The following is a 26,670-nucleotide window of genomic DNA, read 5'->3' as shown; positions in this document are numbered from 1 at the left end:
AACCTGTCTCTCAGGTTCCCCTCTCAAACACCTTGACTCCTCCATCGGCGGCAACATGATACAAAAACTCGGCCGCACCGCCCATGCCCTCGACTCCAGGCCCTGTGATGCGCACAACCCCGCTGACGTCCCTTGCCGTTCCCGTGTCCAGCATACGTAGGGCTAGCACTGCATCAGCCGCGTGGGCCGCTGAGAGGGCGAGGCTGGCATGTTCGCGCTCCAACGTTGTGGCCTGGGCAGCGACGAGAGGTGTATCGGCAGAAAGGGTGAGGAGGGTGCTGTGAACAAGCTGCGGTGCTAATTAGTTTATGACTGTCACCCACTGTAGTCAAAGGGGAACTCACGCTGCAGAGAGAAAGAACCAAGTTCTGAAGAGCGAGGCCCGTGGTTGACTCGTCGGTGATGGCAAGTAGGGCATCGAGTTGGTCGATGATGAGAACCTTGCGCGACGTCCGCAAGTCTGCGATGGCGCCTTCAACCTCCTTCTTTACGTCTGCAACATTTGTGCTTCGGAGAACTCTCTCTTTGCGTGCAGTCGGAACTGAAGGCCGTGCTGCTGGTTGGGCACTGCTGTATAATCCTGTGAGGCCATCGACGAAAGTAAAACGCCCTGTCCTGCTGAGGGCATCTAGATCCAGTCCCTGATTATAAGTTAGTAAAACGTACTGAATTGGCGAAAAGGAGAAACATATATGCAAAACTCACCATCTTTGATGCGCCCTCTCTCCAGAAAGCCCCATCTCTCATAAAGCTAACCAGCACAACGCCAGTATCCCTCGCACCCTCATCCCCATCTGCGCTTCCCTTCAGATACGAGTAAACATGGCGCAGGGTAAGCCAATTCGAGCTTGCACCAAGAACACTTGTGAGGAGTATGAGAGATGCCTCTGGAGGCAGAGCGAGGTAGGACTCTAGGAGGTGAGGTATGCGTGATGATGAGGCCATGTTTTCTGGGGGATGATGATTTTGATATTGGAGATTTTGATGTGTCTGTACTGTGCGAGCGCTGGAGTGAGGTTGGTGGGATATGCCATGGTGGGGGTGGGGGCTGTGAGGACTTGGGCAATTGAGCACTGTGTTTGGGGTCAGGTGTAAAGTCTCAAGAAACCAAACGAGGTCTCATTATTCCCTAAAAATGCAGTCAAAATCGAGATTCTTTTATCATGAGCTTGACACACATTGGGGTATGAGCTGCTACTGAGATTTATTATTTTTCTCTTCCCGTTCACTCGGCTTCGTTCCAATAAATTTCAGTGGCAGGTGCCTGAATGATGACGCATTTGCTCAGCACAAGCACGGGAACATGACTTCTACTGCCTTCCCTCTCACTTCTCTTTGTCACTTTTCATCCTCAACACCAACACCAACACCAGCCATCCATCCATGATTTTACCCATCACTGTTATTCTCGCCGGCTAGGGCATTATACGACCTCTGATCATGATAACGACCCATCCGCTGACCGTCACTATTCCTGCTTGGCCATGAACCCTGCTAATAGTGCCGGCGCCCCGGATAGGCCCAATTCCATCAATCTGTTCCAACAAGCTCACAAGGAAGCCCCGTTGGCTCAGTGGTAAAGCGTATCACTAGTAATGATAAGATCACTGGTTCGATTCCAGTACGGGGCATGTGACTTGTTTTTTTTTTTTGCGTCTCTTCACTCCGATTGAGCTTAGGGACTTTATCCTTTTTGCTCCATGTTGTGACATTGCGAAGAAGCCGATCATAGTTCATTAATGGAGTCGCCGTCTCATAAGAAATAGCTGGCTACTCATAACGCTTCCTTCGCTGAAGTATTCCATGGACTGACAACAGGACTCAGGAGTCTTTGCACAGTATTATACTCGACATCCACGAAAAGACTAGCATGTGACGTTCCTTCAACTAATTTTGTGCAATTTCACTTCCATGAGTATTTAGCCTGATATTTCCATCAACTTCTCCATCCCCTATTGCTTCTCCGGTGTAGCTCGACCACTCGACTCCTCCATCATCGCCTCACCCTGCACGATAGTGTTTGGGCGCCTACCCTTGACCAAGGATGTACACACCCTGGCAATCGTTGCACGGCTCTCCCATAGAGGGTAGATTCCAACTGCGAAAAGGGAGAGGAAGATCCAGGCGATGCCCACGCTGACCCAGCCGGTGAAGAAGGGCTTGGAAAAAACATAGCGGGAACCGTACATTGGCATAGGCCAGAGCACGAGGAACGACAGGGTCCTAGGAAATGGTTAGCATGGACTCGACTGCTTCAGAGTGTGGGGGACAACTTACAGAATGATTGTCATGGTGCTGGCAATCTTGAAAGCCTTCTCGAGCTTTCGCTGCTCCTCCTCAAAGTCGGCCGCCTGAGCCGCGGCGACCTGCCTCTGGGCCTCCTCATCAAGGCCAGACTCCTTGATCACGTCGTGATCATCTGCCTTGCGAATATCCATCATCGACTGCCAGTCATACTTGTCAAAACCAAAGATCAGACAAAATATTGGGACGAAGATGACCGGGGAGAGCAAGGCGGTCAGGTTGCCAGCAAGCATGGGATCGTTGGATCCGGTGCAAGTCACATCCAGCTTGCCGCATGTCTTGCTCGCAGTTGCTAGCCACGCCGAGATGGCACAGGCGGCACCGAGGATGGGAGACAGGGTGGCAGCCCATCGGTTCTGGCCGCGCCAGATGAGAGTCAGTGTCGCCGGGAGCACAGCCGCAGAGATGAGCACACCCATGAGGAGGTAGAGGTATCCCATCGAGATGCCATTGTACCACAGCCCGACGGAAATGCAGCAGATGATGAGAGCGTAGACGACCATGCAGGCATGGGACATCCAGATCAGGCTCTTGCCACTGGCATTGGGACGGAAATAAGTTCGGTAGATGTCATAGGTGAAGATGGACGACGTGGCAACCAACTCAGAGTTGAAGGATGAAGTGACCGCTAGGAAGACCATGAGGAGAGTAGCGATGGCTCCACCCTTGCCCAGAAGAGCAACAGCAGCATATGGCAGAGCCAAACCAGCAGAGACGTCAGCCTCGCTCATGCGCTCAGGGTACGTAGGGAAGCGAGGGTTGGACTCGAGGGCGAGGGCCGAGAGACCCAGAGTGGTGGCAGTCAGCCAGGGAATAGCAAACCAGGCAAGTCCTCCAATGATGTAGCCAGGGAGGGCATGAACAGGGTGCGCGGCGATGGCCTTGTTGTAGTAGCCGTTATCAAGGAAGACGGTACCAAAGTTGCCGACAATGTTGATGACAAAGAATGTGACGCCCCCCTTGGATCGCATCGTCAGGTAGCTACCATCTTGGTTGCCAGAGACTGGATGGGCCTTGGCTGCCTCGACAAGGAGGTCATACACAGCAGAGGGGCTGCCCAGAACATCGGAGGATGCATAGGCCGTCAGGGCAAAGATAATAATGATAATGAGCACAACACCGCCGTGGATGTAGTCGGTGATAAAGGTGGCCTTGAGACCTCCAATGAGTTGAAAGGGCTCTTCTACCTTTGCTTGCCTATGTTTGTATTTGGTATATGTATTTGCGATGTAGGTTGCCTGAGAGCAAACCTATGTGACTCTCATAGAGATAGTTGCTGCCTTGGGACTCAGGGTATAAATATCCCCTTTCCCTCGCACCTAGATTTAGAAGAATCAAGCTGCTCTTTACATATCAACTCAATGAAGGTATACGCAACAACGCCCACGGGGAGAAGGAAGATGGCAGCGATGGTGTTCATGCCGGTAAGAGCGTTGACAGTTGCAGCACCACCAGAAATCAGCATCAGAGGCACAAGCACGTTGGTCAAGATGCCAAAGACGATAAAGGTAAAGTGAGCAGGCGATCCATAGCGAGCCTTGATAACCTCGAGAAAGGTATGAGCATTAGGGGCACGCTTCTTGAGCATGATGGCCAAGGTCGCGAAGAGAAGAATCTGCACAGTCGCTCCGGAAGCATACCAGAACGGACCCGAGACGCCATACCGGTAGCAGACACCGGAACTCTGCAGGAGGGTGGCTGCCCACGTCCACGAGGAGACGACGGCGGCGGCGACGAGTCCCGACTTCATGGAGCGGCCGGCCGTGTTGAACATTTCGGACGTCTGGACCTCATTGTTGTGGCGTTTGAGGATGTGCGTGAGGCTGATCTGCGAGAAGTGAGCTTTGTGATGCTGTTACTGGTAGAAAAGACTGACCATGAAGACAGCAAAGGCGAGGCCTACGCCGAGGACGATGCCGTAGCCGGCGCCCTGGCTTAGAGCTGGAGTCCCAGAACCAGCCATGTTTTGTAGAAGCTGGTGGATATCACTTGAAGTCTTTGCTCTGAAGCTTTAAAGGATGTGACTGGCAGTGTCAAGCTTTGAGTACACTGACAGGAACACTCGCCATATATACTACTCTACGCATGCCTGAACATATCCCAACATGCCACCAGCCCTATCAAGGCCAAGCAAAGCCAAGCCTTGCTGGTGTTGAAGCATTATGCAGCAGCACCTTTGAAGGCTTGGGAGATAAGAAGGCCATACGACGATCGGTCACAGAAAAGAACAGGGGGAACAAGAAAAGCCGCCGCCGGGGAACTCAGGATGACGCCGGGGAACTGGAGACGACACCGGGGAAAGCGATGGGGAAGCGGATAAAAGATCCATCGCGACGGGTGCGATGCCGGAGAAGTTCAATCTGGGGCTTGATGCTTTGCCCCCCACAGGTTTGCTTGGAAGAGGGTGCTAATGCACGGTAGTTTCTTGGTAGTGATAAGCTCGTTGAGTGGTGTTTTGTCATGAGAGAGCCTCGAGTGGATTGCTGATGGCTGTTTATTCTCCGAGATCCATCCAATAACCATGGGCCGACATGTTTAGCTTGGCACTTTAATTTAATGACAATCAAGAGTGATTCAGCGAGATTAGAGATAATAAAGTAAAAAGAGTTGCTGGTCTTGCTTTGTCAAGATTCTCTGGGGTAATAGGACTCAACGAATGGGGGAGGCTTGATAAGAACGACCATGCCCCCCAGTTTGAAGGCATCGTCTTGGCATATGTACCATGATTTTTTTTTTCTTATCTCGCATGGATATTTTTTCCCCAGACAGAGACTGTTTTTTTTGAAGGATTTTCAAAGTCAGTCTTGGCTTTTTATTTAACGAGCGCCGCCGGGCTGCGACCTTTTTTTATTGCCGCCGGCCTGGGTAAATACTACTACAGGTCAAGAAATGATGCTCGATCTGAATAATCCTTCATCTTTTTGCTCTGTAAGCGAAGCGACCTCGTTAAAAGTCTTGGGCCCATTCAGGGCAAGCCAGATCTTCACACTGGCATGTCAAGGTGACAGACACAGCTCTGATAATCTTGGGAAGGGGAATCAAGTTAAGCAGATGGCTCAGGATCTGCCGCCAGAGCTTCTCCTGATTCCTGAGCCACACTCCCGTGTACTACAGCCTCAATCTTCTCGTCTTTGTATGATCTTACTCAAGACAATGGTGTTTTTCCTGTTCTTCTCTTTATCTCGCAGCCCGACCCCGGGGGCAGCTTCGAGCCGACTACGAGCGTTGCAGGTTTTAAGCCGCTATGTCTTGGATATCCCGGCTATCATCCGACAGTCCTAGGTTCCCCTTCACCTTGGCACTGTCATCCAAGCCATCGTGGATGCTCGAGCTTGATCTCCCCGGCAGAGCCTCCTCGAGCGCGGTCAAAGCTTGTCGTGCGGTCGCAAACTGCCTCATCCAGCACTTGAGTATGACATTTCCACCTGGCAACTGCTCGACGTCGGGGAACTTTCCCGCTTTGAAGTTTGGGTACACAACCCGCTCTTCCCAGTCGAGCCTGTCGTCGACTTTGGCAAACCTGCCTGGAGTCGTCTTGTATGGCCACCTCCCAGTGAGGATAGTGTAGAAAATTGAGCCCATCCCAAAGATATCCAGCAGTGTGCTCGACTCATTCTCGAATACAGGGCTGCAAAACGGGCCGTCTGGCAGGGAGAGACCGTCGAGGCCCAGTTCTTGGCAAACGGAGCCACCAAAGTCGCAGAGCTGCAGGTCCCGAGCCCCCGGTGTTGTCTCGTGCACGAGGATGTTGCCTGGTCGAAGATCTGAGTGAACAACGCCGCGGCTATGGATATAGTCGATGGCCTCTACAACTTGATGGCACCATGTCAGGCGCTAGTCCAGACTCGTGGACGGGTGGCTATCCAGGTAAGCCTGGAGATTGCCATGGCTGGCCTCAGCTAGAAGAATACCGTCGCCCTGAAGCCCGAGGAACCTAGAGAAAAGAGGAGTCAGTGATCATCCTGTGACCAGACAGTACAGTACAGCGTTGAGCTCACCTCACGATCCTGGGATGCTGGCCCAGTCTCTTGAGGATTTGCCTTTCGACAGAGAAACAATTAGCAACTCGTTCATCGACTTCGGTTTGGCCGAGACATACAATTGGCTGTTTCAAAGCGACGCCCGGAGAAACGCGCTCAATGATACCTGACGAGCCACAGTCCAACATTGCTGCTTCTCCGTTACAAGAGTCAGGTGGAATTACCTTGGATCCGGGTGTTGCAGGCAGGGTACGTGCTTGATAGGTAGCTCCTCTGCATGACCCCTTCCTTACACGAGCATCCCTGCGAGGTACGTACCGGTACCTACCTAGTGGTACCCCACTTAGGGAGCTAGTAGACTAACCAATCAAAAAATTAAGACAGATTTCTGTCTTGTTTTAATATTGCCACGGAGGGGGTGTCCCTATATATCACTTGTGGCAGAGGCGCTGGTTCAGCCACCCCTGCGTCTGAGCCACATGCCGTGAGGCCTTGCAGCACTTCAAACCCATCGATGCGGTTATTTTGAGACAAGAACGGTCAGTCTTTTCAACATGCTGGAGGAGAAAGGCATTACTACGTAGCACCTTTGTGACGCTGTTGCCCATACGGCGGAAGAGTATAGTTGAGATGCTCTAGATGAGCTGGAAAGGTGATTATTTTGGTTAGTGATCAACATAGGATGATTGATAAGATTAATGTTGGAAAAGATGCTCTGATATGGTATTACGAGAATAGTAGGACGGGAGTTTTTCTCTATACTTAATTAATAGCCTTAGAGGGTGCTATGGATTATCACTACAAGCTTAAGTACAGACTATGACATAGATCTTTAAGTAATATATATTAATCAGAGAGATATAAAGGACATAAGCAATTCTTAAGTATCTATATATATTAAAACGAATTAATAGGTAGGCTCTTTCTATATGCTCTAGTAATACCTTTCAGGCCAGGTATATACTATTAGCTAAAACACTCCCTCCCTGCTATGTCACTGCTCGACGAAGGCCCGAATTCACCTCTCCCTCTACATCTCTCTTGGTCTCATCCCTCAAGCCCTCTTCAAACAGCTCTGCCCACCTCGCTGCTAAAGATGCCATGTCCCAATCTTTTAGACTCCCTCCTAGTTCTGCAGCTACAGATGTGACGAGCTTGCCCTCGAGGCCGCATGGTACGAACCGTGCCCACGGATTCACCTCCTCGGGGCCCTCGACGGGTACATCAATGTTAACGGCGATGCCTAGCGCTGTGACATGCCGCCGGTGATGTACTCCCATGGCTGCGATCTTGCGCGCCGGCTGCCCCTCCGGCGTGGGGACCCAGACACCGGGCTCGTCGCGGGTTGTGTATGTCTGCAGGCCGAACAGGTCGGCCAGCAGACGCCGCGTCGTGGCCTCGAGGTGGGCCGCATACGACATGACAGAGTACCGTGCGTATAGCGGCGAGTGCATATCCAGCACCGGCCACAGCACGAGCTGTCCTGGACCGTGGTAGGTAGTCAACCCACCACGGGCCGTCTGTCTCACATCGGGGATAAAGGTCTGCTCAGGGACGGCATCACGGCGGTGCGGGAGGGCAACCCGGAGGGGTGCACGGAAGCGTGAGGTCTGGGTTGATGTCAGGTCGGTTTGACGGCGGCCGAGGGTCAGGGTCGGGGTAGCTTCAAAGGACAAAAGATGCGGCCGGGGCGGTTCGTCATCGGGAAGGGTCTTCCAGGCAAGCAGACGAGAACGTAGCTTCTCCTGAGCAGCGTCGGCGTCGTCATAGGGAACAAAGGCGCCGGGGCCGGAGCCGGTAAGGTGCTGATGTACAAGGAGGGAGGCCCATCGACGGACGGCCGGCGTCCGGGTTTCGGAGCGGGCTAGAGTGGAGAGGAGGACGGCGGAGGGCCGTAATCGTAACCTGGGCTGCAACATGATCCCGGGTCAACAGGATGAGAATTCCTCAAAGCTGGATTGGAGGACAACTGGCGGGGGGAGGGGGGGCGGTCGACGTGGCTTGGCAGGGATCTACGAAACAAGTCACCCCGTGTGACCTGACCTGAATCTCTAGAGATGGAAAAAGAAGGACTTGCACTTCTGAAAAGTGCGCTTGTGGAGATGTGACGTCGGCAAGGAGAAAAAGTCGGCGTCGGAGGGAGTGGGTTCCGAACCTTTTTTGCACAGACTTTCATCCCGTCTTGTTCAGCTGAGCACATTCAACAAGTCTTTCTCGATCGGCAGCTGTCAAAACGGGCCAAGATGGGTGATACCAACTTTGAAGCCAATCCATCTGTTTGACCGAGACGAGAAAAAGGTTATTGGTTGGAGCCTGGGGAAAACATTGCATGTTGATGCAATCACATGAATAGAACCGCTCAACACGTACGACCGAGCTTGTGTGTCTTTGATGCTCAGCTTCTTGGCAATACTTTTTTGTCGCCCCATTATCGACAAGAGCTCATCAACACACAACTGTATATCGTAGGCATCATCAACTCGGATACAATGACATCAGCGAAGCTACCCTTTTCTTCCTTTGCTCTGCGCTAGCCTAGAAGGATGGATAATGTCGGGGGGAACGAACAGCAGCAAGCTGAGCTTTACCTCACTCCCTGGTCGAGAATCGCCGCCAGTGTCGTCATCGCCCAGGCATTGGAGCGATGGGTCTGTTCCACCTGGAGGGGAGACGAGAGAGACTCCCGTCCGTCTCCCCACCCTCTCTTCTTGGCCCTGGAAAGCATCATGGGCATCTGTGCGGTGTGAACCAGGCTTTTTAGTGCCATTCACACAAGAGTCTCTTGGTGGTGATGGACAACGGGAGCCTACGTAACGCCTCCATCTCCAGACTGTGATCCTCTTCCCCCCTCCCATCCATGATTTATTTAGCCTTGTTATCCCCAGAACCTGTTTGCCCACCTTTTCTTACTCTTCTTCTCAACGTTGTCCCTCTAATAAGACATCATTCTCTGTCGACTGAGACAAGACATCCCAGTGGCTCCACCAGCAACACGAGGCATCAGCAAAGCATCCCATCACAATTTGACTCTGTACATGTGCTATTGAAAAAGCTAAAAAGAGAGAGAAGAGGGAAAAGAAACAAACAAAATCACCTCGGCAAAGAAAAAACAGGCTCCATCGCAATCTTTTTTACTTCCCTTGATTCTCTCCCTTCTTGTTTTACGCTTGCCTCCCTGATTTTCCTCCCCCATCTGCCGGTAATTAAACACGCCAAAAACGCACGACCCCACTAGCGCCCTTTTTTACAAGTGCTTGCCTTGCTTCCCTGGTGGTGATCCTGGCGTGACGACACGAACAAGCAAGCAAAAATATAGCAAGCAAAAAAATCAACCGACGTCGGGAATATTTCACCTTCTGTTTCTTCCCTCGGTCAGGTTTCTAACTTGACAAGCGAGCAACTCTTTTGCCAGTCAGATCGAGTTTGTTCAGCTTCTCTCGAGAATATCAATCACAATGGCAAAGCGTGAGTGTTGCCCCTAAACACCAAAATCCAAACATCACCACTAATCTTGGCATCAGACGCACCTCTCGGCCTCGCGGCCCTCGTCCTCCTCGCCGCGTCCCTCCTCTTCCTCTGGTTCATCATTCTCTCGGGCCTTAACAATACCACGCCCCTCAACAAGACCTATTTCCTCCGCGCCGACACAAGCGACATCACCGGCGCCCGCGACGTCACCCAGTGGACCTTTTTCTACATTTGCGGCGCCGGAAACAAGGACTGCAGCGGTGCTCGCCCTGGACCCTCCATCGGTCGCGCCTGGAGCTCGAACCCCTCCGGCGCTCCGGACTCGCTGGTCGGCGGCCGTGATGGTGACCGCACCTCGACCGAGTACTTTTTGCTCTGGCGCTTTGGATGGGTCTTTATCCTCATCACCCTCTTCTTTGAGACGGTCGCCTTCTTTGCTGGTTTCCTCGCTTGCTGTGGCCGTCTTGGCGCTGCCATCTCGGGATGCTTCTCTGCCCTGGCTTTGCTGTGCTCCTCGGTTGCCATGTCCCTGATGACGTATGTAATCCTTCACCCACAACCAAATTGCAACTCACTAACATTCTCAAGTGCCACCTTTGTCAAGGCCCGTGATGCCTTCAAGTCTGATGGACGCTCCGCCCACCTCGGCAGATATGCCTTTGGTTTCGCCTGGGCCTCGTGGGCGGCTCTCTTCCTCGCCACCGTGCTCTTCTTCCTGGGCCTGCGCAGTGACAAGTCGGCTAGCAGCGGAGGTCACAGCGGCCGCACCTGGCGACGAAACCGCAGCGTCCGTAGCACCACGGGCTACGATGGCCGCCGCGTCAAGGACGACTACTCCTAGCGTGGGACGACGCCCTTGAAGCCGGCAACGGCCGCCGTGCGGGACGCGGAAGGGGATGGTGCTGGTGCGTCGGCTGAGGGTGAAGCCCGAGGCCAAGACCATGTTGAGCTTCGTCCTGTTCAAGAGGAAGACAACGATCCTGTGAACACAGACGTTGTTGACTCAACAGCCAGAGCAGACGAAAATAACATGCCCAACACCACCACCACCCCCTCTGAAACCAACACTGCCGCTGCCCAGGCCGGCAGCGGTAGCAAGACCTAACGTAATACGCTCAAATCTCGGCCACCATCCATCTATCACCCGAATACACTATTCGGGCTGTTGCATACACGATGTCTTTTTTTCTTGGGAGGGTGGCATTTTAAGCATGCTCCAGGAGTAATGTCGACGTTTTGTCCCGAGTCATGAGCGATTAATCAAATCAAACTGTAATGAAAGATACCTACTGCGAGATAATAAATGAATAATGCAGTGCCTCAGTTTCCCAGTGTAGCAGTCAGCTTTGTGGTCATCCTGATGGATAGCTTTGTGACACGGGTTCATCATTGGCGCGATATGTCATGTGGTAACTTCGACTAGACATCCATCCTGACTGCTTAGTTTAGACATGGAGAGGAAACGAGCTGGTCACAGGGGGGAAGCAGCTTGCTTATTATACCGTGCTTGATATCAAGCTTTTGTTATGCATCTTAACGAAGGTTATTTGAGGTTTGAAGGTGTTAGGCATTACGCCTGTGACATCTCCGTAGAGTGGTTAAACGTTTAAGTATATGGCCTATATTTGCCTTTACTTCCTGATGGTGGCGTAACATAATACATCTACCACTACCACAAATGTTCTAAAGACGATGTCGGCCTCTACCGACTCGGAAGTGAAGCCACCCCCTCCAGTCGCGGGCTGGGAATCTATCCCCCTCGACGCAGACTGGACGAATACCATTTTTGACATAAATTGGTACCCCGGCCTAGAGGGGAAGCGTTACTGTGCAGCCTCGTAAGTTTTCCAAGCACCATATCTTGCTCTCTAGATAAGCTGACGTTGCAAAGCCCATCCCCCAAAAGAAGACTTGGGATCGTGGTCCAGCTTTGGTAACACTCACTATTCTCGGCTTCTGTGGCTTCATGTACAGCATCTGGGACAGGATATGCTACTGGGAAGAGCTGATCTGGCCCAACGGCGATACCGCAACCATGATGCCGTTGAAGGCCTACCGAATGAACAATTTCCCCAACTGAAACGCTTGAGGAATGAGATGGATGCTTCTATATCGTCTTACTCCGAAGTGGGCATCTCCATCTTCGACAGTCAACTCCACGTACTACATGCGAGTTTGGCGACAACCAGGCCAAGATCAACCCTGCTCTGAGGATAGTCATAAAAGCAATATAAAATTGTAAATCTTATAGAAGAGACTTCTGGAGGATTTCTCTTCATACCCCGTTAATCATCTTACTGTTTTGTGTGTAAATTCACCCACTCATCATGGAAGTCATCTCTGAGAGGTTCTTGACCCTCTTGATTACTTAAATAAGCTCATAGCCAAGAACCCCTCAAACCACATCCAACTTGATGGACGTTGATCGATGGAGACCTTCCTCACTCACAATTTCATATTGTTGACCAACCACCATAGTATTCAACTTTTCCCATTTATTTCTCTTGTCCCCTCATTCTCTTACTTCACACATCCTCCCACTCATTCACTATGCATCTCATCCCATCTCAACCATTCTTAAACCCAACGAAAGCCAGAAGTCGCCCTCAAAGCCCTCTCTTTGCATTCCCAACCCTTTTTCTCGTGTCATTCGCTTTTCCATCCCTTCGTATACGTACATGAGGAAACAAAACAAAAAAAAGTAACCAAAAAAGACGGTGCCCTGGCCGTTCCCAAACTGCCGCCCACCCTTTAGTTCTGTTCGTCCATATAAAGAAAAAATGCATAGATCCAACCCGTGTCCAGTCTAAAACCATCCCAAAGCGTGTACAGGGCGTTTTCAAGGAAAACTCAATAGCAAATGTGGACCAGCAGAGGGGATAGACAAATCCCGCAAGCAATCAAGTGCTTGTTGTCTCGTCAACAAAGGTAGAACGGCAAATTGAGCCATCATATGGATCTATTGCACCGTGCCTGCCTGTCTGCCTTCAGAGTTCCCCTTCTGTTTCACCAACCAGATACCTGCTCTGTTGGCGGGTCGACGTCCTTGTTCGTCTTCTCCTTTGACATCCTTGACTCATGCATGGTTCGGACTCGAGATTGGACTGACAGTGTCGAGTGGTGCTGTGTGCAATGCTGGTCTCATTGGCCCGTCGCTATCCAGGCCTTCTCTCTTTCGGCGCAGCACGTTGTTGACCCATTCTGCTACCTCGGCGTCTTCGGTCGATGACTTCAGGTCGATCTTGCCTACAGCTTCTGCCACCTTCTCGACCTCTTCTCCCTCCTCCGCTTCTTCAGTAATCGTCTGGGGTTTGCTGAATTCCTTTAGCCATGCATGCTTCAGCATCATGGCATAGGTTGGCCGTTTCATGGGGATCTTGTGGAGGCACGCTCTGACAAAGTCCTTGGCCGTATCCGAGTAGCCCTCTTCTGGCATAGCTGGTGGTTCACCCTCGACGATGGCCTGTTGATCTAGTTAGTTATCTAGCATGGTTGAAGATATATGAGGCCACTTACACTCAGTTGGCTAAAGATGGTGGATGACACCTCAGGCGGGTAAGGGTAGGCACCCTTGGCACACTCGATGATGGTCAGACCCAAACTCCAGACATCGCTCTGGACGCTGTATGACCCATCTGCGTTGCCTGCCTGCGCAAAACCGCCACCAGAGATTCGTTCTGGTGCCATGTAGCTCTGGCAGCCGATGTTTGTCCTGGCTATGCTGGCCACGAGGTTACCACTGACGCCAAAATCGCAGATCTTGACCTGGCCGCGTGTGTTGACCAGGATGTTTGTCGGCTTGACATCACGGTGGATGATGCTGTGCTCGTCCTTGAGAGACTTGAGACCCATGACTGTTGAGTATGTGATCTTTCGTAGCACGTTCTCTGGGATGCCTCCGTTGTACAACTTGTCGATGGACCCGCCGTCCATGTACTCAATACACATGTATACAGCACCCTCTTGGAAGAAGGCGCCGTAAAAGTCGATAATGTAAGGCGAAACGCATTCGTGTAGAATGACGAGCTCCTTCAGAATGGTTGTAAACTTGGCATCATCAAGCTCCAATCGCATCTCCTTCATAGCCATGATGGTCCCGGTTGTGCCGTCGCTGTTTTTGGAGTCGGCAGCATCCTCAGCCGGCCTTACTGGTGTTGGGTCCGACTGCGAGTACTGAACAGGGAGGGGCTTTCCACTGAAGCCTTGACCGAACCGGGGTACTCTCCTCTTGGCATGCCTCACCTTGTAGACAGTTCCATAGTTACCTTTGCCTAGCTCTGCCAACGTTTCTACCTCGTCGAGTGAGATCCTAAAAGTCTGACCGTTGGCAAAGTTGACTCCGGTCCGTGTAATTGTGGCAGCGCCATCAAACGTCACCCAGCCCTTCTCAGTGTCGATGTATTTCTTAAAGTCGTCCATCTTCGACCCTTGACCTGTAGGACCCGTTCCGTTCGATTGTGGCTGGCCAGGCTTGTCGCCTGTAATGTCCGACAGCTTCCCGGGAGGACCTGTTCGCCTCATGCCGGTGGTCGGGGCAGGGCTTGCTCCGCCCATATCAGACAGCTTCATGCCCATACCAACGCCCATCTTGGCCCTCCTCTCGCTCAATGACGGTTTCGGGAGGATGGGAGCGGACCTAGGATGTGGGACGGCGCTTGGCCGCTGCAAGTTAGGAGGCATGCGCAGATTCGCAGGGAAACCGTTTGACATGTTACTCGTTGGCGACTGTCCTGCAGGTGACATAGGGCCGCCACCAGCGCCTTTTTGCATTCGCTGTTGATGTAGCGCCCGCGCTTTGGCCATGATGCTGTTTTCTACCGAGGCACCACCGCTTCCGGCGAAGCTCGACGACGTCGACACAGGATGTCTAGCCATACCCAAGAGACCCATGGCTGTCGAGTTTGGGTTCATGTTGGGGGGATCAGACACGGACCGTAACGACGGCAGTCTTCTCGGGAGCTCATCGGGGCTGTCGTGACTAGGAGATTCGAGCGGTGTGCTTGGTTCGGACGAGTCTTCAGAGCCTGGAGACGCAGGTGTGGAAAACTCCTTCAAGGACGAGTCGTCCGGCGTGACCGGGATCGAGCCGGAGGCGGACATCGGAAGGGCACGGCGGAGCTACCTAGGTAAAAGAGACAAGGCAAGACTGTTGAATAAGTTGTGATCGTGGAGGATCGGGATTTCTGCCAACAGGGGGAAACAGGTGGTAGAACAAAATTCGATAAGGCGGCGTCGAGGTCACGAGAGACAGCTTGCAAGGACCGCGGGGAGCTGTCGATCGGGAGACGGGACACGATCGATTCGATGGGTACGAAGAGGAGGGATGGAGGGGAAGCAGATGGTGCGATTTTTGGAGCTAGACGGAGGCTCGCAGCGGGCGGTCTAGACCTTTAGAACTCTAGACTGCGACCAAAGTGACTGGGGGCCTTGTCGCCGGAGGATGAATGTTGCAGAAGACCAGGGACGAAGAAGCCCAAAGAGGCACGTTGGTTTGTGATATCGGGATCGATGGCCCTTGACGGGTTGAAAATTGTGTTGCGTCGGGTGCAGATATTGCACTGAGGAAGTGATGGCGGATGCGCGAACAGGGATGCGGGTGCTGCGGAGCTTCTACCCAAACTGTATCATGAGAAGCCACCTCTCAACCATGATATGCCCAAAACAGGCGATATTCGCGAGACGAGGTCGATGAAGGTTCACGAACTTCGAGGAGGGGTCGACGAGGAGGTTTCTCGGCGGGATCTGAAATAAACTCGGCCGTTAGCATGCGTTTCTTTTCCTAATGCGCCGCCTCTTGCTACTCGTGGCTAGGCCACCGGATACACATGGCGATTGCACTCGTACCTCGACAAGCCCCCTGGCTGCAATGAACCGCAAAAAGGCAATGGAATTGGCTCAGGTATCCATCCGATCCGGCGTGTCTCTGTGGTCGGGCAACGTGCAAGTAGCCGGGTGCGGGTGCGGGGTCGCGGGCAGGCTTGCGCAGGCGAACAGAGGAGCGAGGGAGGGGAAGACGAGGGGCCAATGACCTGTGTAAAGCTGCAGGCGGCGTCTGCGCGGGTAGGGATGCGTAGTGGAAGCTCAGAAGTTGCGAGGAGGTTTCTGTGAGGAGGAGAAGGACAAGACGATGGTGAAGTGGATGGTGATGGTTTTGTGAGAAAGGCGCGAGAATGTGGTGGTGGTGAGGTTGGTATTTGGTTAAGGTTGGTCAGGACTGACCCGACGTGGAACCTCCAACCTAAGCAGCAAAAAATCCGGTCCAAATTACGGCGCAGCTCTCATGTCCCCTCCCCTCGGATGGACACGCTGGGCACCGGCGCTGCCCTGGACACTACAGGTACTTGGCGATGGATGGATGGAACTCCCCGCGGCGGGCTTAGGTTGCGACAGGGATTCAACCTATCGACGACTCTTTGCAGTGGAGGGGAGGGTAGAAATCTGCGCTAATGTCACTGAAATTGTGTGACCATTGCCAAACGGGCCCAGAAATATGGCCAAATGGGATTTTCATCTTTGGCAGAGACGGCAATTCAGTGAGGTCAATGATCGCTGGTGCCGAGACGTGTGATGTAATCCGTCAATCTCTACGATACATGATTTTCCAGACATTTTTAGCACCACGTCCAAGAGTAAACGGCTGCGCAAGCCTTTCTGATAAATAAAATGGGTAATAACGCGCCGCTCGGAAAGGAGTACGATTTTTCAAGGCTTCGCGCGCGATTCGTCCTTGATTTTGGGAAATTTGCGACGCCATCGTCGATGGGGAAGATGTTCCGATGACGTTGATGCTGTCGATATAAACTGTGGCTTGAAGCTGGCCTTGGCTAGAGGTGGGTACTTGGACGGGAGTAGGAGAAACAACGCAGGTTAAAGCAGACTGACACAAGTATTGGTGCGTCTCATCTTATAAAATAGAGCATCAGATGTGCGTATTATTTTATCAGCCTCGGCCCAGTCGGCTGCATCGCCTCAGAACCTGCTTGATACCCTGCCTTGGCGGTGCAAGTGATGGACCGGCGATATCCCTGCTACCCGCTGCCCACGATGAACATCTTTGACATGGCATCAAGAGGGGTAAAGATGTGCATGGATTTTCATCATAGAGAGGGTTAATCACCAGATAAGACAAAACGAAACAGGTGTATCTGAAACAGCACAAGATTATCACGTCTATCAGTTGGCCAGAGACATAGGAGACATATATTAGTACCACGGTGATGGTGATACTGTAAGTGTGGATGGAAAACTGGAGATGTTGATTTCACTTTGGTAATATTCCAAGGCATGCTGCTATCTAACAAGCCAATTTGGTACTTGTGCAGCATAAAACAACCCATACCCGCCTCAAGTACCAACTGAAAGAGGTCTGGCAGTACAATGATATCTTGTTTCATTTTTGCCGTCAACATTACCTGCTCGCGTGTGCATGCATCATGATAGACCGCAAATCTCTACCCATTGGAGTTGGAGACCAGGCCTGAGACAGCCCCAATCGTCATGGCATCGGGGGGCTCCAAACCTCTTGTTCCACGTGGGGAGCCGGGCCTGCCAATGCTCCCTCGCCGCGTTTGACGTGCGGGCGATCAAAGCACACTCACTTCCACCTTGGGGATGTCTATGACCTTGGTGGGATGGTTGTGTGATGTGCATCATTCTCTCATGCCAGACATGTCTGGCTACTGGCTACTTTACGTTGACCCCTGGAACGCGGGCTTACACATGGCGGCGGAAGCAAGAAACCTGCAAAGGAATGCTTGATGAGCTTATGCAAGGGCTTTGCCATGGCGCAGGCAAAGGGGAATAATAAATTCGCTCAACCCCCTTGGAGTTTTCAACGGGCTTATGGCTGGGTGTTGAGGCTGCCGTCTGTTAGGCAGGGAGGCAGACTCGGATCCATTGAAAAAGGGTTCATGGCGGTGTCTCATGGATTAATGATTCTCCCCTGGTCTCGTGACTTGTCTTGTGGGATTTCTTTTGCCCCTGGCCTGCTGAATCGCCCAGTACAGCCTTCTTCTCCTCAGTCGAATCCTGGGCTGGACCTTTTCTTGGCTTGTCGACTGCCGACCTCTGAGCATGGAGGGATGGACAACGTGCCTTGATCCAGCCATGACGAAGGCGGTTGTTGCCATGGCGCCACAGTCCAATCTATTGGCGCCCCGCTAAGGTCAACTCTTGTTTTTCTCTACCCCTGTTCAAGCCACCCCGGGACGCTTGATGCTTGACTCCGTCACCTCTTCAAACGTCGCTTCGTCTTGATCAATCAGCTTTGCTGCTGCTCCGAATGTCTCAGCGACCGATTCGCTGGATCGCTTTGCGAGGGGAGTCATCGATTGAGGCGTCACGTCGACGTGGCCTTGTTACAGCACAGTCGCGTCGCAGCCCGAGCCCAATTGGAGCCTGCTCCGATCGATAGTTGGCCTCCTAAAGACGCGTGGCGCGGTCATCAAAGTGTAGGAAATCCTTGTGTGTATCACCCACGCCCTGACGCCACGACAAGGTTTCAGCTGCTCTGCCCCGGACGGTTCGGGCAATGGCTGGGTTACCTCAGGGCGCATACGCTCAAAAGCTTGTTCCGGGAGATGTTGCAGGTTGGTGTGCCCGTCACAAAGAAGGCAGCAGACAGCTCTCAAGGACCTGAAGCTCCAGCTTTGAGTTACTGTAGCCGAAGCAGTCCATGCAGAGTAGACGGGGCATTTGACAGCACATCGCCTTTGTCATAGTTTACCTAGCTGAACTAGGTTATCAATCGTCCATGGGGGAACGTGCATCGTGGGTTTGCTCCAGGTATCCAAGATCCAATCCATAGCCATGACCGGCACCGCCGCCTTTCGCCCCATCTAAAGAGCCCACTCCCACGTCTTTTCCCTTGATCTCGCCATCACTGCCGTTGCTTTTTCCCTCTTGCAACATTAAAACAGCGCAGGACCTGGTCAATTTCAGAGAATCTTGCCTTTAATTGCTTTCCCCTGATCCTCCCGCGCCTAGCACTATTGGTTGTTGCTTGGTCGCCTTATCTTTCGCAGTCGCAGCCTGCGCGCCACTGATAAAAGCGAACTCCCCTTATCGTCCCCCGATTTGCGCCGACCACCAACACTCCATCTTTATCAACAACGACAACGAAACGAAGCATCGCCAGTATTTGATGGCTTCGTCGCGGACCTTTTCGGTACCGTCGTTCCGGCTGACGCAGTTGGCCCAAGATGCATACGAATTGCCTCTGCAGACATTAGCGAACACCCATGAGTCGCATCCTTCTCTGGGGCATCTTTGCCTCCTGGTCTTTGAGGCCGTCCTCGAAGTAGTCTGTGTCAGTTTGCCAGGCTACATCGTTGCGCGACTCGGCCACTTTGATGCCGAGAAGCAGAAGTTTTTGGCAAACCTGAATGTGATGTTATTCACACCATGCCTGAGTATGTCGCGCCTATCAACCCCTAGCAAGCTCCCGCGGACACTGACATTTACTAGTCTTCACAAAGCTCGCCTCCCAGCTTAACGCTGAGAAGCTTTCCGACCTCGCCATCATCCCCGTGATTTTCGTCATCCAGACCTTTGTGTCTTGGACCGTGTCCGTTCTCGTCGCAAAGGTGTTCCGATTCAACAGACGCGCCTCCAACTTTGTCACCGCCATGGGCGTCTTTGGCAACTCCAACTCTCTGCCTATTTCTCTCGTTCTCTCGCTTTCGCAGACACTCAAGGGCCTGCACTGGGACAAGGTTCCTGGAGATAACGACGACGAGGTCGGTGCCCGAGGTATCCTGTATCTCCTTATCTTCCAGCAGCTTGGTCAGCTCGTCCGCTGGAGCTGGGGCTATCACGTCCTCTTGGCTTCCAAGGACAAGTATCCCGAGTATCGCGAGCAGATTGCCGAGGAAGGACAGGGATATCGCGATGAAGAACATGAGGAACCCGAGGTTGAGGTTCTAATCGAGGGTCTTGATGGGGAGACTGAGGACGAGGGAGACCGCCAGAGCATCGATTCGGAAAACTATGACCCTGCCGGTCGCACGCCTATTGCCCATGCCTCCCGAGTCTCGCTGGCTGTTTCTAGCGATGATGATTTCCTTGCCAAGAAGACCACTTCCAAGAACCATCAGGGACAGACTGGAACCAACGGCTACCTTAACGGCAACCTCAACGGCAACGAGGGCGGTATTGAGACATTCCCCCGTGTCCCATCGTTGGAAGACGATGAAGAGTCCCGTGGTTTCGTTGGACGAGCGACTTCATCCGCAAAGGCTCCTTTTGTTCGTCTCGGAAAGGTGACATCAAAGGGTGTCTGCAACTTGTACGAGAAGTCCCCTGCTCCGGTCAAGTCGTTCCTGAAGTTCACGAAGCGAGTTGGTGTGAAGTTCAACACCTTCATCTGGGAGTTCATGAATCCCCCGCTCTGGGCCATGCTTATTGCCATCCTGGTCGCCTCCATTCCTGCCCTTCAGCGTCTGTTCTTCGAAGAGGGCTCCTTTGTCCAGAACAGTGTCACCAATGCCATCCGTTCCAGTGGAGATGTCGCTGTTCCGCTGATCCTGGTTGTACTGGGTGCCAACCTTGCGCGTAACACGATGGCCAAGGATGAAGCTCTCGACCCCGAGGAGGAGCGCATCGGTAACAAGCTCCTGGTCGCCTCCCTCCTTTGCCGCATGGTCTTGCCCACCGCCATCATGGCTCCCATGCTCGCGTTGATGGCTAAATATGTGCCCGTCAGCATTCTTGACGACCCTATCTTTGTCATTGTCTGCTTCCTGCTCACCGGCGCTCCTAGCGCTCTGCAGCTGGCTCAGATCTGCCAGATCAACAGTGTCTTTGAGAAGACCATGGGCAGAATTCTGTTCCAGAGCTATGTTATTTGGTAAGCTTAACCCGGTCCCTCGGCATAATGCAGCCCGAGATGCGCTAACACCTGACAGGATTCTTCCCTCCACCCTCATTCTGGTAATGATGGCCCTTGAGGTTGTCGAGTGGGCTCGATGATAGATCTCTATGCTTCCTTAATTGGAAAACCACAAACACGACATTGAGTCGATTCCGTATGGAACTCGATCGATATTGCTTTTCTTGAACAACATTTTGCGGGCGTTGAGGCGAGGGTTATACAATGGACAATATACGAATAGGGGCCACAAGGCAGATCTGAGTTGTTGGGACCAGACCCGACTTGGATGGATTGGGCTTTTAGGAAATGCGTCTTTTGCGCGTGTTATCACATCACTTGGGATTGTCTGTAAGCAGCAAGGCCAAGTTTTGTTTAGAATTAGTATGAGGAACGACCTAGTATAAGAGCTTGTATTGTTCAGCTCACTTGAGTGTAGCAGCGGGCGTGATTGCAAGCATAGCCTGATACCAACATTAAATAATGATATTGTTTTGTCATCAATGACCTTCAAGTGCCCCTCGATCAGCTGGTGCCATTAACCAAGTTCCCCGTTGGCACGATTTCCCAGTCTCTTACGGTTCCCTTCCAATCGCTGATGCGCACATCTCTGATATCCACCGACACAACCCTGACCTCCTCACCAGCCACGAAGCAGTTCCGGCCACCGTCCTGGACGGCTCCATTGCCGCCATTGCCATTGCTATTGCCCTGCTGAAACCGCTGGATGTCGACCTCCTCAAAGGTGTTGTTCTCGAGATGCTGCTGGCGATAATATCGCTCCTCCTCAGTCCCGCTGGGCACCAGACGGGCGGCACCCCCTATGGTGGCACTGATGCTAGATAGCTGCGATGTGTTGAGGTTGAGGAGAAGGGAAGCGAGACTGGAGCGTTGCTCGGGGCCGGGGGAGCCACCAGACATGCGGCGGCCATGGGTGGGTGGTCGATGAGAAACCCCTATAGCTGAGATTAGCACGCCAATCCTGACAGATTAGAATCGAAGAATGAGATGCGCGACGTACAATCGTGGACGAGTAGAGACACATTGGGGTTTGCGACAAGATTGATAGTCTTGCGAGATGCCGGGTTCGTCGTCATGATGATGACCGGGTAGTTGGAGTAAGGCGACGAAGGCAGGTATGTGTAGTTCATGAGCGATACTTGTGGAATGTTATCGTTGCATGTTGCCAGATGAAGCTATATTCAATGTCAATCTTCTGCATTGGAGATGATATCCAACGCAACGGACTGTCGGCGATGCGGGGGAGGGGTGCAGCATACGAAGCGAGCATTTTCAAGGCACTGGACAACGTCTGGGGGAAGCGTCGATGTTGTCTGCTTGTTGGTGTCTCCTTGAGAGGCCTCAGCGTTGAGTGGTATATTTTGATCCATTGTGCGATGATGAGTGTTTGTTGATGTTGATGATGGAGTTGACCAGGATGGAACTCGTCTCGAAGCAGCTTCTCCAACTGAACTCGGCACATTCCGCGACTCCCGGCAGGAATGATGACAGCGCTGGAAGCTTAGTCAGCTATCGATCTGGAGGGGCAGTCGCATGTGACGTAGCGGAGCAGCACGGTGCACCTTCCCCAGAGCGAGCTAAACAATTGATCTAGCAAGAGCTGCCGTCCGGGGAAGTCCTACCCGGCTACTCACGGTTCCTCGCGGTCACGTTCGCCCTCAACCGGCTTGGACCTCTCAAGCCGACGGCATAGCACATTCACGGCATTAGAAACGAGGGTCATCAACCGAGAAAGGCCTTTTCGAATAAATTTTCCTCTTCTTCAGATGCTTCTCCTTGCAAACCTCTCCTCCTGAGGCCTTCTGAAGCTGCCATTGCTGTCTGTCTCTGAATTGGGTGCCTCCCTCTCCAACCGCCCGCCATGCGTTCCCTCCGCGCAAACCGTCGTCTTCCTCTGAAGCCTCTCCCTCGTCTCCTCTCTACGACCGCCTCTCCCAGCGCGGCATCTGCTTCTACTGCATCCTCCTCCTCTACTCCCAAGTATACACCGATCAATTCGGTCCTTATCGCCAACCGAGGCGAGATTGCCATCCGTATCAACCGTACTGCCGAACGCCTCGGCATTCGTGCTACCACAGTCTACACCGATGTTGACGCTGGCTCCTGGCATGCCTCGTCGGGTTTTCAATCACTTGGACTTGGTCCAGCCAATGCCTATCTAGATGGCGAGAAAATCATTGCGCTGGCCAAGCAGAATGGTATTCAGGCCCTACATCCCGGATATGGCTTCCTGTCAGAGAACTCCAAGTTCGCAGAGCGCTGCGAAGAGGAGGGCATTGTGTTTGTCGGACCCCCAGCTACTGCCATGGCCGACATGGGACACAAGGCTCGCAGTAAGGAGATCATGACTGCTGCCAACGTTCCCTGTGTGCCAGGTTACCATGGCACGGAGCAGGGCGAGCAGGAGCTTCTTGAGCATGCCAAGAAGATCACATTCCCTGTTCTCCTCAAGAGTGTACGAGGAGGTGGTGGCAAGGGAATGCGAATTGTCTTGACAGAGGATGAATTCTTGACGCAGCTCAAGAGTGCTCGTGCCGAGGCCAAGGCCTCCTTCGGCGAGGGCGGCGAGGTCATGCTGGTGGAGAAGTACATTGTCCGCCCTAGACATGTTGAAGTCCAGGTATTCGCCGACAAGTGGGGGAATACTGTTGCCCTTGGCGAGCGAGACTGCAGTGTTCAACGACGACACCAGAAGATCCTAGAAGAGTCTCCTGCTCCTGATCTGGACACGGCAACCCAACATGACCTCTGGGACAAGGCCAGGAAAGCTGCGTCTGCCGTGGGCTACGTCGGTGCCGGTACTGTCGAGTTCATCCTCGATAAGGACACCAACAAGTTCTACTTTATGGAAATGAACACTAGGCTCCAAGTGGAGCATCCCGTCACAGAGATGGTGACCGGCTTGGACTTGGTGGAATGGCAATTCCGAGTCGCTGCTGGCGAGAAGCTGCCCCTAACCCAAGCAGAAGTTGAGGAGCAGATGAACCAAAGGGGTGCTGCTATCGAGGCACGAATCTACGCAGAGAACCCCGAGAAGGGCTTCATTCCTGACTCAGGCAAGCTGGTACGTGCCTATCTGCCTACCGAGTTGCAGAACGAGGATGTCCGCCTGGATTGGGGATTTCGCTCTGGCAGCACAATCTCTGAGGCATACGATGGTATGATTGCCAAGCTCATTGTGCGCGGCGATACAAGAGAGCGTGCCATCGCCAAGATGGAGAGCGTTCTACGTGCTTATGAGATTGTCGGTGTTGCTACAAACATTGAGTTCCTCAAGCGACTCTGCCAGACCGACGCCTTTGTTGCTGGTGACGTCGAGACCGGCTTTATTGACAAGTGGCGAGACGAGCTCTTCAAGCCTAGATACATCAAGAACGAGGTGTTCGCCCAGGCAGCTCTGGGCATGGTCAACTTCGAGCTCCGAAACGCAGTGCCCCATGGCCAGACACTAGGGTTTGGCGAGGCCAACACCATTGGTGAACGAAAGCTTGCCTTTAAGATCCTAGACGGATACAGTCAGGAGGAAGGCGAGGTTGTAGACGCCAGCGTGACACAGACGGGTCACAACCTTTTCAATGTCGTCGTTTCTCGCAAGGGTGAAGAGACGCCCCAAGTCTTCACCAACATCGCATGCCAGCCAGAGCCAGAGGGTGAGGTGATGAAACTGGAGTCATACTTCCCCTTGGAGCGAATCCAGTCTTCCGTGGTTCCCCAGCACACAGACAACGATACCAAGGTCACCATCTTCCAACATGGAGTCAAGACAGACCTTGTCCTTCTACCACCCCAGTGGTATGAGAAGGCGCTCGGCTTAAAGGAGGCGACTGCGTCGGTTGCTGCACCAATGCCCTGCAAGATCCTGAAGAATGAGGTAGTAGAGGGCCAGACAGTACAAAAGGGAGCGCCTCTTGTTGTGTAAGTATTGTTCTGCGGATCTGTCAAACACGATGCTAATACGGCGTAGGATTGAATCGATGAAGATGGAGACTGTCATCCGATCACCACAGGACGGTGTGATCAAGAAGCTAGCACACAAGGAGGGAGTAAGTGATGAAAGCCCGATCATACCTAACCAAGATGATACTGACAGTCCGTAGGATATTTGCAAAGCCGGAACAGTTCTGGTCCTGTTTGAGGAGGGTGAGGCCAAAGAGGGTGAGGCTTGAGTACAATGAATAGAATACCATGATAATGTCGGGTTTTGGGGCGTCATAAGGAAGACAATTTTATGCGAATACATGGGTTTCCAGTGCGACTCATGTCATGAATGAGGCTACGTTGGGTTGCGAGAGAGCCTGACTTGTGTGGTCTCTTAAGGAGAGGATCTACATCACTCTTAGACTCTAGGATCGCAATGATGAAGCAGGTTTAAATGCTATTCTGAAAACTACCAACTCCAACCGTGATAATAACAAAAAAATGAGATATTGCCTGTAACTGTATGCCAGTTTTCCAAGATGTCTTGGAAGGTCTTTCTCTTTACACCGTCTGTCTGTAAGTATGTGATGTCTGTATTCCTGTAAATACCCATATCCGAACGCCATGAAATCCCATAAAAGTCCCGGCCGTAATTCGTAAACTCAAAATGAAAGAATGCGGTTATTGATTGAGTCTCAGACTCTCTCAGGTTGAAATATGGCAGCCACAGGCTACCTCGTGTGCATCTTGGTGTAGTCCTCAGGGAGGTATCTCGCAAGCTTCGACTTCTTTGCGGCCTTGCGGATGCGAACCCACCAATCTTGGAGACGAGCTTCAAACTTGGGGTCTTTGTTTGAAGTAAACGAAGTGAAGTTGTTAAGCAGATCCTGGGGGATGGTCAGCATGGATAACATGAATGAACAGTCGCAATCTTACCTCCTGAATCGCCAGCGTGATGAATCCCAAAACAAATGCCACCCAAGCCAACGTCCCCTTGGTGCTCAGAAACTGGTTTCCGCCGCGGAACTCGACCGTTCCCGTGCATTTGCCCGTCTTGGGGTTGGGAAAAATGTTTTGAAAGTTCCACAGCACGTAACGGTTTCCCTGCATGTAAAAGTATAGCTCCGTCTCAGATCCTTTGGCCTTGATTTCGGTCGCCACCTTGTGCAGGGAGGAATTGCTCCTCCCGCACAGCATGAGAGTGTCGTGGAGGCCCGATCCTTCGCTCTGCGAGTTGGGTCGGCAGTACTGATTCTGGCGACGCGCCTGGGGGAGCACGGCCGCGACAAAGTCCTGGTAGACGACGGTGGCGAAGGCGATGCGGCGGAGGGATCGCAGGGAGAACTTGTTGTGAAGGGATACAGGCGTTACGTGGACGTGGCCGCCGCAGGAGACGTCCCTCTGGGGGTTGAAGTGGACGCGCATGGCTTCCCAGAACTCGCCGAGGATGCTGCTAACCTCTTGGGTTGTGTCGAGGCGGGGGGAGACGACCTCCATGCAGACTAGTGACGACGTCAGTGGCGAACTAGACAAGGATATCACGACTTGTGAAATGTTGGAGGATGAGTATATAAACTTACCCATGGGCCGCTCCCGCTTTAAAGAACCATCTCTGGTAACAAACCACTTGCCTCCGTAGTACTCGGGATGTTTGCTGTACCTGGAGTTGTCGTCGTGAACGGCCTCAATGCCCCGGTTCCGCAGCTTCTGTGCGAGTTGGCGATACCAGTCGACGTTGGTGAAGCTCTCGCCGCCGCCGTATGGCTTGGCGACGGCCTCGATCTCGATGCCAAAGTTGTAGTTTCTACCCATGATGGACGTTTGCTTTGTCTTTGATGAAGAATGAGAGGTGAAGGATAAAAGGGTAAGAGAAAACGACTCGAGCTTGCTTGTGTATATGAGGCCCTTCTAAACGTTTCCGTATGTATGTCGTCTGCCGTATCACATTGTCTGTCCGTCCGTACGCCTTGCTCAACTCAACAAAAAAGACACGAGCAAATATTGTACGTATTTCTTTGGCGCTCAACTCAGCTCAAACATTGCCCGCATGACCTGAAGCTGTCACATCTCAAAAAGAGGAGAAAAGAAGAGGAAAAGCAAAAAAAAAAATCT

The 26,670-nt window shown here is 52.5% G+C and overlaps 8 protein-coding genes across 8 annotated transcripts; 3 read left to right on the top strand and 5 right to left on the bottom strand.

Moving 5' to 3' along the window:
* Positions 1 to 10: 10 nt before the first annotated feature.
* On the bottom strand, positions 11 to 945 carry NECHADRAFT_77940 (uncharacterized protein; the record flags this gene model as incomplete). Its single annotated transcript, XM_003052647.1, has 3 exons — positions 11 to 289; positions 345 to 641; positions 706 to 945. 3 exons carry the CDS (start codon positions 943 to 945, stop codon positions 11 to 13), a joined length of 816 nt encoding a protein of 271 aa, XP_003052693.1.
* Positions 946 to 1,952: 1,007 nt separating this feature from the next.
* NECHADRAFT_35431 (uncharacterized protein) lies at positions 1,953 to 4,267 on the bottom strand (the record flags this gene model as incomplete). Its single annotated transcript, XM_003052646.1, has 4 exons — positions 1,953 to 2,223; positions 2,278 to 3,491; positions 3,683 to 4,132; positions 4,181 to 4,267. 4 exons carry the CDS (start codon positions 4,265 to 4,267, stop codon positions 1,953 to 1,955), a joined length of 2,022 nt encoding a protein of 673 aa, XP_003052692.1.
* A 3,006-nt stretch (positions 4,268 to 7,273) lies between these two features.
* On the bottom strand, positions 7,274 to 8,203 carry NECHADRAFT_35982 (uncharacterized protein; the record flags this gene model as incomplete). Its single annotated transcript, XM_003052645.1, has 1 exon — positions 7,274 to 8,203. One exon carries the CDS (start codon positions 8,201 to 8,203, stop codon positions 7,274 to 7,276), a length of 930 nt encoding a protein of 309 aa, XP_003052691.1.
* Positions 8,204 to 9,739: 1,536 nt separating this feature from the next.
* Positions 9,740 to 10,593, top strand: NECHADRAFT_77937 (uncharacterized protein; the record flags this gene model as incomplete). The annotated part of the gene is made up of 3 exons (XM_003053143.1): positions 9,740 to 9,749; positions 9,806 to 10,289; positions 10,341 to 10,593. The coding sequence occupies 3 exons, from the start codon at positions 9,740 to 9,742 to the stop codon at positions 10,591 to 10,593; spliced, it is 747 nt and encodes a 248-aa protein (XP_003053189.1).
* Positions 10,594 to 12,828: 2,235 nt separating this feature from the next.
* On the bottom strand, positions 12,829 to 14,852 carry NECHADRAFT_36390 (uncharacterized protein; the record flags this gene model as incomplete). Its single annotated transcript, XM_003052644.1, has 2 exons — positions 12,829 to 13,215; positions 13,269 to 14,852. The coding sequence occupies 2 exons, from the start codon at positions 14,850 to 14,852 to the stop codon at positions 12,829 to 12,831; spliced, it is 1,971 nt and encodes a 656-aa protein (XP_003052690.1).
* A 4,003-nt stretch (positions 14,853 to 18,855) lies between these two features.
* On the top strand, positions 18,856 to 21,575 carry NECHADRAFT_59302 (uncharacterized protein). The gene is made up of 3 exons (XM_003053142.1): positions 18,856 to 19,162; positions 19,218 to 20,598; positions 20,657 to 21,575. The coding sequence occupies exons 1-3, from the start codon at positions 18,895 to 18,897 to the stop codon at positions 20,718 to 20,720; spliced, it is 1,713 nt and encodes a 570-aa protein (XP_003053188.1). The 5' UTR covers positions 18,856 to 18,894; the 3' UTR covers positions 20,721 to 21,575.
* A 926-nt stretch (positions 21,576 to 22,501) lies between these two features.
* Positions 22,502 to 24,806, top strand: NECHADRAFT_92030 (uncharacterized protein; the record flags this gene model as incomplete). The annotated part of the gene is made up of 3 exons (XM_003053141.1): positions 22,502 to 24,555; positions 24,648 to 24,651; positions 24,738 to 24,806. The coding sequence occupies 3 exons, from the start codon at positions 22,502 to 22,504 to the stop codon at positions 24,804 to 24,806; spliced, it is 2,127 nt and encodes a 708-aa protein (XP_003053187.1).
* A 483-nt stretch (positions 24,807 to 25,289) lies between these two features.
* Positions 25,290 to 26,370, bottom strand: NECHADRAFT_36224 (uncharacterized protein; the record flags this gene model as incomplete). The annotated part of the gene is made up of 3 exons (XM_003052643.1): positions 25,290 to 25,445; positions 25,495 to 26,060; positions 26,139 to 26,370. The coding sequence occupies 3 exons, from the start codon at positions 26,368 to 26,370 to the stop codon at positions 25,290 to 25,292; spliced, it is 954 nt and encodes a 317-aa protein (XP_003052689.1).
* Between the last annotated feature and the right edge of the window lie 300 nt (positions 26,371 to 26,670).

Source organism: Fusarium vanettenii (genome assembly GCF_000151355.1).
Source record: "Fusarium vanettenii 77-13-4 chromosome 3 genomic scaffold NECHAsca_2_chr3_3_0, whole genome shotgun sequence".
In the NCBI taxonomy this organism is placed as follows: domain Eukaryota; kingdom Fungi; phylum Ascomycota; class Sordariomycetes; order Hypocreales; family Nectriaceae; genus Fusarium; species Fusarium vanettenii.
This window is presented reverse-complemented; position numbering and strand designations above follow the sequence as displayed.